This window comes from Hevea brasiliensis, chromosome 16 (genome assembly GCF_030052815.1).
Source record: "Hevea brasiliensis isolate MT/VB/25A 57/8 chromosome 16, ASM3005281v1, whole genome shotgun sequence".
Classification (NCBI taxonomy): Eukaryota; Viridiplantae; Streptophyta; class Magnoliopsida; order Malpighiales; family Euphorbiaceae; genus Hevea; species Hevea brasiliensis.
In genome coordinates, this window is record NC_079508.1 from 35,464,647 (window position 1) to 35,478,218 (window position 13,572).

Consider the following 13,572-nt stretch of genomic DNA (forward strand, 5'->3'; position numbering starts at 1 on the left):
GAAAATATAATTTTGTTATAAAGGAAGATAGTAAATTGTTTTTCAAATCTTAATTAAATTTTGGAAAACTAGCATATATGAACACAAACTTTATTTTTCAATTTTCTTATAAAAATTTCCTGAAAATTACTCTAGTTTTCCACAAGTAAATAAGCCGTAAAAGTTTTAATTTATTTCTCTCCGCTTTGAACGCCCCTCAACCATGCATAACATTCATTTTTTTTTCCTTCATTACTTATTCTTCTTTTTCAGCAAAGGCACCATTAACCATCAACTATTTCTTATTTATTTTCCAAAATTTTAAGCAAAAAATTGATGGATGGTGAATGATAAAAATATATTGGAATTAATTTTTGCATTTTCTTAATGACATATTTTTATTGACAATGGTAAAAATATAAACAAATTTTAAAATAATTATTCAGTTTTAGAATTAAATAATAAGATACTTCTCTCTTTATGATTTTTCTATAAATTTATTTTATAGAGATCATTACCTTATTATCATTCATATATATAATTATTAAGAAAATTTATGTATCATAATATATTTTGTTGTGAATAATTTTTAATTCAAATGTTAGCATATTATAATAAATTGCTTTATTATTATATGGTGATGATAACAACTTTTTATTATATTAAAATGCCTTTAGTTAAATAGTTAAATAGGTAGTTAACAAAAATATATGAACATTGGGTTAATGGAGGACTATTAACCATAGATTTAATAATTCTGTCCCACCAACTTAAAATCCTGATTCCGCCACTGCTTTGCAGATGTTTAAGCTTTGAGCACACATGTTAGGCTTTGTTTATATGTCATCAAGAAGACTATTGTTTGATATTTTTTAGGTGTTCCTTTTCCAAATATAATTTATGTTCAAGCATCGTTGATTATGTCAGTTAAGGGTGTAATAAGTGCCCAACTGATGGTTGTGGCCCTTATGCCAAAGTGTTGGTGGTGGCACTTGATTAGAATTATCGCCACACCAAGTTCTTCTTAGAGCCACTTTTGTCTCTACATGGTAGTGCTTGCATGTTTTCCTGTAGTTCTCTAATTCATTAGATGGTAAGACCTATTTATTCAGTATATGAGTCTTATATATTTATATTTTAAATTTATAATGAATCAAAATTTAAAAAAAAAAATCTAAAAATGTAGGGTTGAGAGAGACCATTTTAGAGACTCCATGAATGCATTCTTTATATCTCTCTTGATGTTTATTTCCATTAATTTCTTCCACACCATTTCTTGTAGGTCATTGAAAACTACATAACTTAACTAACTTTCATTAAATTAATTAATAACTATTATCAATAAAATAATTTTATTTTAATTAATTTTATTAATAAAATTATTAATTATATTTATATATTATTAATTAAAATTTAATTTGTAATAATAATAATCATAAATTTTAATTTTTAAAATAATATTTTATTAATATATGATATTTTGTCAATATTTTAGTTTTTATATAAAAAATAATAAACAATAAACAATAATTTATAAATTTATTTTAATTAAATATTAATTTAGTGTTAAATTAAAAAAAATGAACGTGAAAACTTATCATTGTAAGTTGAAGAGATCTTTTCCGAAACAAAACTAAAATTAAGAATTTTATTTTAATAAATTAAAATTAAATAATTAAAATAAAATAAGTACCTAAATTAAGGGAAAATTAAGACAATTTACTCATAGTATCAGATGAGAAACCCTACTTTGATAATGATGCATAATTATAAGATATCATTTTATTACAAATTTAACTTTATATCCTGACTTGAAAAAGCTGCAAAAACACTAGATATATATATATATATATAATTAGTATTACTATTAAGAAATATATTTTTTAAAATATATTAATTAAATGGTATTAAAAATTAAAATTAAATTTAATATATTTTAATCACAAAAATTTTTAAATAATAAAATTTTTTTAATAAAATTTAAAATATTGTTTTTTTTTCTAAAGTTTTTTTATTTAAAACTTCAAGAATCTTAGAATATTAGCAATCATAGCTCTATAAATAAAATTTTAAATTTTCCATAAACACCACAGGCAAACTTATGCTGAAGTTGCGTTACTAAAAATAGCTCCACACATATTTTTGCTATAATATATATATATATATATATATATATATATATATATATATATGAAATTAGTATTACTATTAAGAAATATATTTTTTAAAATATATTAATTAAATGGTATTAAAAATTAAAATTAATTAAAATTAAATTTAATATATTTTAATCACAAAAATTTTAAAATAATACAATATTTTTAAAATTTTTTTAATAAAATTAAAAATGTTGTTTTTTTTTCTAAAGTTTTTTTATTTAAAACTTCAAGAATCTTAGAATATTACAATCATCTCCAAGACTTAGAGATTTTAAAGTTTGCGAGACAAAACTCTATTAAGAGCCAAATAAAATGCCAACTTTATGATTAAACTAAACTAAACTAGAAAGGACTTAAAAGGAAATTAACTTACAATATGTAGAAATGGAAAAGTTATGTTTATAACCAATATATATTTAATAAGTAGATCCTGGTATATATTCTGGATTTTAGGTTCACCAATGGATCAAATCCGCGCAAAAACTTACATTTGTAGAGGACTCGGAGAGTTGGTTTTTCAACTAGCTACAGTGTACATGGGCATGGACACGGCGGAGCAGCAGCTTGAACAAAATCTTCAAGCATCAGGATTGCCATTTTTATGGTTGATCTTAGAGCAGGATCTTCGTGAATACGCCAAATAGCAACCTTCACAAGCCTCTCAAATTCTTCATATCATTCATGGCTTCCTCATCATTCTCAACCTAAGCACTTATCATTCCATCTTGATAGCAATCGTAAGCCCAGACTGTTAGAATTGCTCTCTACATTCACTTCTGTATCCACACATTTCCTACCACAAATTATCTCCAACAATAAGACTCCGAAGCTGTACACATCGGCCTTTACTGTGACTGGCATGTTCTTGAACCATTCTAGTGCAACATACCCTTTTGTTCCTCAAATAGCAGTAAACGCTTGGCTTTGGTCCAGCAGCAAAAGCTTAATTTGCCAATCCAAAATCGGCAATCTTGGCATCATAATGGTCATCTAACATAATATTTTGAGGCTTTATATAGCAATGGCTGATTTGAGTGCTACACTCTTCGTGTAGGTATGCAAGTCCTCTTGCAATTCCAAATGCTATCTGTGTCCTCTGGCTCCAGCTAAGTTTCGCCTCTTTAAAAAGGAAGTTTGCTAATGTTCCATTGCTCAAGAACTCGTATACCAACAATCGATGTTGTTTGTCATCACAAAATCCCACAAGCTGGACTAGATTCTTGTGTTTGGTTTGGCCAATCACTTTAACTTCAGTCATGAATTCTATATTATCATAATAGTTATGTAGCAAATGAGCTCTTGATGTATGCCCTGGTCATGTGTTAAGTCTTTAATTTTTCTTCAATCAGCTTGTCCTCAGATAAACCCATGGCCTCTGAAAACTCAAAGATCGAAACTCCAGGGAGAGATTTCGTGGGTTGTGTTGCAATCCATAAACCAAAACTAGCTCGATCTTTATTTTTTTAATGCAAGAATTTATTTTATTTTATTTTAAGAAATCAAAATTTCACTTTTTAAATTTTAAAAAACATATATTGAAAAACTTAAGAAAAATTTCAAATAATTATGGAAAATTCTTGATAGGGAGAGGAATTAATTTTGGGAAGAATAATATGTTTTTATACTATTTAAATATAAAGTTTAAATTAATGAACTAAGTTATAGGTTTTGCCAAATTTTAGGGGCTATATTATGTGATTTTGAAAATACATAGGCTAAGTTGTAAGGTTTCAACAAATATCATAGACTAAATTATAATTTACCAAATTCTAATTTAGCTGTTAAATAAAATTTCTCTAATTTTGAAAGGTTTGGTTTAATTATCTAAAATCAAAAGGCTTGGATAAAATAACAACAAATGAAAATGTTTAGATTTATCTAGCCAAATGATTTTTCTTTAATAGTTTTTGTTGTTATAAAAAGTACTATACTTGACAAAGAGAAATTTTTATAAAGAAAATTTTCTATAACTTCTTGTAACCTTTCTCCTCAATTGCTATAGGATAACAACTGTACAAAAAAAGTCATAGACTTAAAAGATTTAAGAAATCGATGTTGTTTGTCATCACAAAATCCCACAAGCTGGACTAGATTCTTGTGTTTGGTTTGGCCAATCACTTTAACTTCAGTCATGAATTCTATATTATCATAATAGTTATGCAGCAAATGAGCTCTTGATGTATGCCCTGGTCATGTGTTAAGTCTTTAATTTTTCTTCAATCAGCTTGTCCTCAGATAAACCCATGGCCTCTGAAAACTCAAAGATCGAAACTCCAGGGAGAGATTTCGTGGGTTGTGTTGCAATCCATAAACCAAAACTAGCTCGATCTTTATTTTTTTAATGCAAGAATTTATTTTATTTTATTTTAAGAAATCAAAATTTCACTTTTTAAATTTTAAAAAACATATATTGAAAAACTTAAGAAAAATTTCAAATAATTATGGAAAATTCTTGATAGGGAGAGGAATTAATTTTGGGAAGAATAATATGTTTTTATACTATTTAAATATAAAGTTTAAATTAATGAACTAAGTTATAGGTTTTGCCAAATTTTAGGGGCTATATTATGTGATTTTGAAAATACATAGGCTAAGTTGTAAGGTTTCAACAAATATCATAGACTAAATTATAATTTACCAAATTCTAATTTAGCTGTTAAATAAAATTTCTCTAATTTTGAAAGGTTTGGTTTAATTATCTAAAATCAAAAGGCTTGGATAAAATAACAACAAATGAAAATGTTTAGATTTATCTAGCCAAATGATTTTTCTTTAATAGTTTTTGTTGTTATAAAAAGTACTATACTTGACAAAGAGAAATTTTTATAAAGAAAATTTTCTATAACTTCTTGTAACCTTTCTCCTCAATTGCTATAGGATAACAACTGTACAAAAAAAGTCATAGACTTAAAGGATTTAAGAAATTTTATGGTCTTTCTTACTTAAGGAAGAAGTAATGACATTTGAAAAAGTCTTTCTTACTATTGCATTAATGCTCACACATATATACACGTCCACTAGCTTTGTATGGGGAGAAATTTTGACTAAACTATAAATTTCACCACAAAAAGTTGTAGCGACTAAAAGTAAAATCGCCACTAGTCTACCACAAAAGTGTATTACAACAGCTGAGGTATAGAGAAAACTTTCCCATGAAAAGCACCATCAATGGAGGGGTAGGTTTTGAACACAAGTAAAAGCCAATGAAAGACAATTTCTTGGTAGATTTTGAACACTATTTGTTTTATACAATGGAAAGAATCGTAGATTTTGAATAGTAAGCAATGAAAATATTATTAATATATGTTGGAAAATTAAATTTACAGGCTATTTTTTGTTTGGAAATTCAACGAAAACATATTGGGCCGCTTATAATTAATGGATTATACAAGTAGAGGTAATCTTCTCCCTTTCTCGTCATAAAGTTGACTAGTCATAAAGTTGACTAATTAAAAGAGGTAGATTAAGAGACTAGAATTCAAAACCTCCCCACCACTATCTTAGAGGTGTAAGAAGACCAACTAGACTATCTCCTCATTAACAAACTATAATTTATAATCACACATAATTCATGTGTTAAAATTTATATTACTAATCTAATGTATTATCCGATTATAACAATGAATTATATACATAAATTCATATTCTAAATGTAAAGGAATTGTTTAACAATTAATTTGTTTGGTAAAAAATACAAACCACGAGAGATAGAGAAGACCTTTGCACACCCAATTGAAGAACACTTATATTTTTGCCTTGGTTTGCCTCGTGAAATTTCACCCATAAAATTCTTCTCAAAAGCTTCCGGATTTCACTTGGAATAGTTTGAGGACGTGGGAATCAAAAAAGTAAAAAAAAAAAAATACTAATTCTTTTAATCTTGTTTAATATGAATTAAATTATTTTCAATTATGAATAATTTTAAATTTATCCAAAGTAAAGTAAAGAGATTATTGTTTAACTATTACATATTCAGACTATTTAGAATTTAATTATTTAATATTTCATTTATAATAAAAGAATATGCATCAAAATTATGCAATTTATGGACATAAATTAATTTTAATAGTCACTAAACTTCAATTTTTATAAACAAATCACTTACATTTAATTTTGCTTGAAATAAAATCAGTATTGCTAAATTTCTGTAGAATTATATTTATATTCCCATCAGCAACATGGCAAACTTTATGATCTATTTAAAAATTCTTAAACTAAAATCAACTAGAAAGGAATCAAGGATGCAAAGGCAATTAGATTATAATATGCAAAAGCTTAGAGATGCAAAGAGCCAGTCAGCCACCAGAGCTGGTTTTTCAACCAACTACAGAGGTAAATGGGCATGGACACGGCGGAGCAGCAACTTGAACAAAATCTTCAAGCATCAGGATTGCCATTTTTATGGTTGGTCTTAGAGTAGGATCCTCCTGAATGCACCAAATGGCAACCTTCACAAATCTCTCAAGCTTCTTCATATCATTCACGGCTTCCTCATCATTTTCAACCAAAGCACTTATTATTCCATCTTGATAGCAATCGTAAGCCCAGTCAGTTAGAATTGCTCTCTCTGCACTCACTTCTGTATCCACACATTTCCTACCACAAATTATCTCCAACAATAAGACTCCGAAGCTGTACACATCGGCCTTTACTGTGACTGGCATGTTCCTGAACCATTCTGGTGCAACATACCCTTTTGTTCCTCTAGCAGCAGTAAACGTTTGGCTCTGGTCCAGCAGCAAAAGCTTTGCCAATCCAAAATCGGCAATCTTGGCATCATAATGGTCATCTAACAAAATATTTTGAGGCTTTATATCACAATGAATGATCTGACTGCTACACTCTTCGTGTAGGTATGCAAGTCCTCTTGCAATTCCAAATGCTATCTGGGTCCTCTGGCTCCAGCCGAGTTTTGCCTCTTTAAAAAGGAAGTTTGCTAGTGTTCCATTGCTCAGGAACTCGTATACCAACAATCGATGTTGTCCCTCAGCACAAAATCCCACAAGCTGGACTAGATTCTTGTGGTGGGTTTGGCCAATCACTTTAACTTCAGTCCTGAATTCTTTCTCACCTTCTTCAAATATTTTGTCCAATTTCTTGACTGCAACTGGAACTTTAGTGCCCATTTCTAATAAGCCTTTATAAACTATGCCAAAAGATCCCCTTCCTACCACTTCTTTGAAGCCATCTGTTGCAATAAAGAGCTCCTTGTAGCTAAAGCACCGCAAATTGGATTCTGCACCTCTTTCTGTACCTTGAGGGATCCTTTTGGATTTGTTGTGGGAGAAGAAGAAAGAATAAAAACTCAATACCAAGTTGACGAGCACAGAGCCTCCTAAGAGCACAGACACCACAAGGGCCAAATTATCCTTGTTCTTCTTTTCATAGGGGAATGGAAGAGGTCCCGAAGGAGTTTCTCGTCGTGTAGAATCATCCTTTCTTATTTTTATAAATGCCTTTCCATTAACTTTTTCATCTAGCCTACCATTTGAGAGTGGCAGCTTCTTCTTCCAGCATGTTCCTTCTTTAAACACAATTACATTGCAGAAGCAATCTTCGCTACAAGCTTTCTGGCATTCTTCGATATTATAAGGTGTATACATCTCGTAATCAGATGTTGGCCAATCAGTATTCTCCAGCTCCAAGAAATCAAAATCTTTTGGAGAATTAGACACATCTTCGCAAAATTGAGCGTAAAAATCGGGTCTGCAGCCTCCATAATCGTCATTTGGATCAAGTAGAGAAAATCTTTGTGGGCAGCTGCAGGTTGGTCGCCGATCTCTGCTAAGTTGGCAGATACCATTAAAACCACAAGGCCCAGTTCCTTTTTGTCCAACAAGATCTGTGCAGATATTATCTGGCATGGAACGAATAATTGACCAATTTCCTCCATTGCCAGTGGAATTCCTTGGGCGCGTATACTGGACTAAAACCCCATCAAAATTGAGAGTAACTCTGTGATAATTTTCTGCAGCTGAGGCAACTGTTCCTGTAGTGAGGAGTTCTCGTTTACCGCTTGCTCGCAACACATACAAGTAGCCTGAATCATCGAATACTACTCGCAACCCAGCATTTGATGTGTTAGAATCTACAGTATTGCTCCAGAAATAGGCTTCATATGCAAAACCAGTAGGCAAATTGTTAGTATTGAGCACAGCATTCCCATCTGGAATCAAACGAAACTGAAACCTTCCACGAGAGAAATTGGTCTCTGTTAGTCTAGAAGAAAGCATTTGGCCACCACTTTCCAGTGTCTGTCCCGGCGACAATCTCTTCAGTGTCTGTCCAGGCAACAATGTATCAGTCGGATGATCGAAGCTCTGCCATAAAATTTCAGAGGCTGAATTTGATAGTATGAGGTTGCCTGTATCATTCATGAAACCATTTTCAGCATCCCCCAAGTTGACATCAGATTTCCAAATCTCTGTGCCTTGAGGGCTAGTAAGAACTAGCCCACGATCAGCAGTTAGCTCTAGCTTGGATCTTGCTGGTGCAGGGTTATCTCCATTGGCATACCAGACTATGGTTTTGTCAGGAATTTTGTTATACCATATAGCGAGCAAGTAAAGTTCTCTTTTCTCAAGCTGGCGAAACCCAAAAGCAAAATCCCCTGAAGGAGAAAGCCATGGTTGTGCTCCATTATCAACTGCAGTGATGGAGTCTCCCACCTCTATATTACCTGTATTTTGAGCGAGCAATAAACATGGCAGCAAAAGCAAGAAGAAGGGAAGACAGGCAAGAGAAGAAGCCATTGCAGAAGCAGAGTTCGGATTTGTAAAATTGGATGGGTTATGTTTTGAGTGGCAGAGCTGCGCCTTTAATTTTGGTTGCCACATTAAAATTCGTTGATATTATAAATAATAATGGAAAATTAAAAAAAAAAGATTATATTATTAATATATAATTTATTAATTACTTAATTTAACTCAAACGAAAAATCTTCTAATTTTCTAATTTGCTTTTACTTTATTTTTAATTTATAAAACAAAATATTTTCAATGTACATTAATCAAAAAAATTAAAAATAATATAAAATCAAAATTACCAGAATGATTATAATTTATTAAATATTTACTTGACAATCAATATTTTCAATTGAATTTGCAAATTTATTAAAAATATCAATTATAGTATATTATCAATGTGATTTTTATAAAATTTAATATATTAAAATAAATAAAAATAGAAGTGATAGTAAAAATATAAATCGATGAAGTGAAAAATATAGCGAACAAAATCATACATTTTCCAAAGTTAAAATACTAATTTTAGAATAAAATGAGTGTTTTAAAATTTCAATCCTCACTTTTCAATTTAATTTTTATAAATTATTGTTATTATGAAATTTATTAAAAAACATTAAAAAGAAATTTCAATTATATATAAAAGTTAAATTCTCTTTTATATATATATATATATATATATATATATATATATATATATATATATAATTCACTCCGATTAAAACTCAAACTTAATACTTCATAGCCTTAAAAATAATCCTAATATTATTGGATTAAAACTCATTCAAATATATATATATTTTTAAGACTATGAAGTATTAAGTTTGAGTTTTAATCGGAGTGAATTATATATATATATATATATATATATATATATATATATATATATATATAAAAGAATCAATATAAAATTTATCTTAGGAAGTTAAAATTAAATTAGTAAAAGATTAAACTTAATGATTAATTAAGCTTGTATTTATTTTTAAAATTAGGCTCTTGTTTGTTTTATGAAAATTATTTTTTTAAAAATTATTTTTTATATTTTTTAACTTTTGGAGCATTAGAAAAATAGGTAAATAAAAAATATTTTCTCAATTAAAAAGAAGCTAAATCATTTTTAAAGTAAATAATTTCAAAAAAAAATTATTTTTTATTTTTTAAATTTTAATAATTTTATTAAAATGTGAAAATACTTTATACACATAATAACACATATTATTACTTTAATTTTATGATTAAATAATAAAAAATAATTTTTATGAAAATATTTTTTTATATATAAATTATTTTTGTAAAATAAATAGAGTATTATTATATATTTTTTATTAAAAAGTCTAAAAAAAAAAAAATAAAAGAGAAGACCTTTGTACCATGGCTCCCTCAAAGTCCACCTTAAGATCGAATCGTTCAAAGGAGGAAACGATAATTTATGATAGTTTTAGAGTTGTTGGTGATAGGAACACATGTCTACAAGCCAGGCTGTAATCAATTAAAGCATAAAGACATTAAGAAAAACAAAAAGTCTAAAGATTTCGAAATTTTGGGGAAATGACATCTGAAGAAGGAAGTTTCCTACTTGGTTCGTTGAAATTTATTCTCTAAGACCAGGTCAAGAATTTGCCTGCCCATCTAGTAAATTGGACTGAATTAAAAAAAAAAAAAAAAAGTAAATTGTACTGAAAACCAATCAAGGAGTTTCTTGTGACGTGTTCTATTTGATGTGTTGTTTTCTAACTGATAACTAATCAAGGCGGACATTGCTTGTTACGTGGTCTATTTTTATAGGATCAAAAATTTATTTATTTTAAAAATTTATTCTTACAATAACACATATATAAATAATTAAATAATTAATAAATTAACGAGTCTTTTAACTGGGTAGCATTAAAGTATTTTCAATTGAAATCCATTGTATATATATGAGAGAAAAATTATTCTCAATTAAAAAAAAACTTATTTGTTTTTTGTTTTCCGAAAAAAAACTTTCATAGAAGCCTTAATTAGGCATAAAGGAAGATACAAACATATTCGATAAGAGGAATTACAAGCAAAAGATGTATAGAAAGAGCTTTAGAAGCTAAATTATGCGCTACTCGATTACTCTGTCTGTGAATAAAAGAAAAAGATACATCCGACAGGGAGGCAGACAGAGTTGAAATATCATAAATGATATTCTGTATGTCCATCGGTGCATTCTCTCATTGTAAGGGCTTGATAACTACTTGGCAGTCTCCTATTATAATATGACTCCAACCTCTAGCTTTTGCCAGGACAATGGCCTCTCTACATGCCAAACTTTCGAGGGTCAGGGCATCTGACATTGCTGGAATGGCTTTACATGCCCAACCGCACGGCTTATCCGAGTGGTCTCTATCATCCACTACTGCATCAAATTTAAGCTTGATTTTTCCCAGGGGGACCTAGAGAATTAAGTTCTATTAGCTGGAGCATCTCACTGACTCATTAAATTTAGCCTTGAACTAAGGAGAAATCCTCATAACATTTAATTGCCAAATTTATGGTATCCTGGAAATTGATTGCCTAGTTTTTAAAGGCTAACTTATTTCTTCATTTCCAAATGTGCCATAAGAAAAATACCACCATGTTTGTCATGTCCTGCCCATTATCACTAATGATTAGCTTCATTGTAATTTCAATCCAGAGGTCTTTAATGTTCTGGCTTTGAAGCAAGGTAGAGCGAAGATATAGAGGGGAATGTAACCAGATTTCCAAGGCTTTGGGGCAGCTAAAAAAGATATGCCTAATGGATTCCACTTCTCCACAGGCATTATACTCCTTGGGGATATGAGACAATATCTTATTAAGCAATTCTTTCCGAGGAAGATGTTCTTTTAGAACTTTCCATAGAAAGATGGACATCTTCTTTGGTAGATGTAACTTCTAGATCCTTTTCTAAAATTTGCAATTTTCAGCAGTTGATGACGGTTCTTATCCCGCTTGGCCTTTAAGTTGATTATGTCTGATAATTTCCTTTGCGATATAGTAGCCAGAATTTACTGCCTAAGTCCCATGCCATGTATGATGCCAAATAATAGAATCTGCCTGCTTAATGATTGGCACTGGAATTGCCATAATGTTCCTAACTTCTTCATGGAAATTTGCTCGCAATTTGTCTATATCCCAACAAGGTTGGCTCTCATGCTTGAGCTGTGCCACCCAAGCAACCCTTCCATCATGATTTTTTTGATTCCTGGGGGATCAGGATAGGAACCTGAAATCCATAAATCTAACTTACATAGTATGGAATGGCCATCTCCAACTTGCCACCAAACTCCTTTTTGAAAAAGCTGACAAGCCCAAAGGATACTATGCCACTCCCATGAAAAGAATAATAGGGGAAGTACTTGCCTTTAAGTACTCGTCTTGCTAAGGAGTGAGGATTAGTCAGAAGTCTCCACCTTGTTTAGCTAGAAGTGCCATATTGAAGGCTTTAATGTCCTTGAAACCAAGGCCTCCATTCAGTTTTGCCTTACATAATAACTTCCAAGAAACCCAATGGATCTTTTATTCATCTTGCTTTTGCCCCCACCAAAAATTGCCCATGAGACTATTAATACTTTGGCATACCGATCTTGGGATTCTAAAGTAAGTCATCGCATAGACTGGGCTTGTTGTAGCCACTGCTTTCATAAGAACTTCTTTACCACCTGTCGAAAGCAATTGTTCTTTCCATCCTGCTACTTTGTGTTGAATTTGATTTTTGATCTGGTTGAACATTTGTTTCTTAGACCGTGGGATGTTGGTTGGTAGCCCCAAATATTTGTCATGGCTTTCCACTACACTAATATGAAGAATGGTGGAGATTGTCGAGTGAATAGTCCTTGGAGTATTTTTACCGAAGGAAATAGATGATTTGCTTAAATTGACTGATTGTCCACTTGCACAAGAGTAATCATGGATAATTTGCTTGACCATCTCTGCTTCTTGATTTGAGCCCTTAGTGAAAATAACATTATCATCTGCAAAAAATAGATGTGAGATAGTAGGTCCCCTTCTTGAGATTGAAATTCTAGAAAGAGAGGAAGTTCTAAGTTTATGGGAAAGCCCTTCCTTTTAAAAGAGAAAGAGGCATGGGGAAAGGGGGTCTCCCTAATTGTTGGAGTGATGAGGCCCACCTTCTGTCCATTGATTTGCAAGGAATGTGAAACTGTTGATACACATTCCATGAGCCAACCAATCCATTTGCTATGAAAACTAAAGCAAGTGAGCATATGATTGAGGTAACTCTACTCTGCATAGTTGTAAGCTTTGCTTATATAAAGCTTCAAGGCCACGCCATAATTCCTTCCCGATCTGTGGTGGCTAAGGTGGTGCATGATTTCATGGCATACCAGGATGTTATCTGAAATTAATCTTCCTTTTATTAAGGCACTTTGCTCCATCCCAATCAAGGAATCTGTAAAAGGCCACAAACGCCCAGTGAGGATCTTTGAGATGATCTTGTATATGACATTGCACAGCCCAATTGGCCTAAGATCTTTCATCGTTTGTACTTGGTCGTGAGGAGAGTGTGATTGATACTTCTTAGCAATCTGCCATGCTCAAAAAATTTTGATATTGCCTTATAGGTGTCATTCCCAATAATTGTCTAGCACTTTTGAAAAAATAAACCGGTAAGACCATCTTCTCCGGGAGCTTTAGTAGGGTGGATTGAGAAGGTAGCCTTCCTA

The 13,572-nt window shown here is 30.7% G+C and overlaps 1 protein-coding gene across 1 annotated transcript; it reads right to left on the reverse strand.

Annotated features, from left to right (window-relative positions):
- Positions 1-6,272: 6,272 nt before the first annotated feature.
- LOC110635574 (G-type lectin S-receptor-like serine/threonine-protein kinase LECRK4) lies at positions 6,273-8,980 on the reverse strand. The gene has a single exon (XM_058138054.1). The coding sequence runs from the start codon at positions 8,972-8,974 to the stop codon at positions 6,455-6,457; it is 2,520 nt and encodes an 839-aa protein (XP_057994037.1). The 5' UTR covers positions 8,975-8,980; the 3' UTR covers positions 6,273-6,454.
- Positions 8,981-13,572: the final 4,592 nt, after the last annotated feature.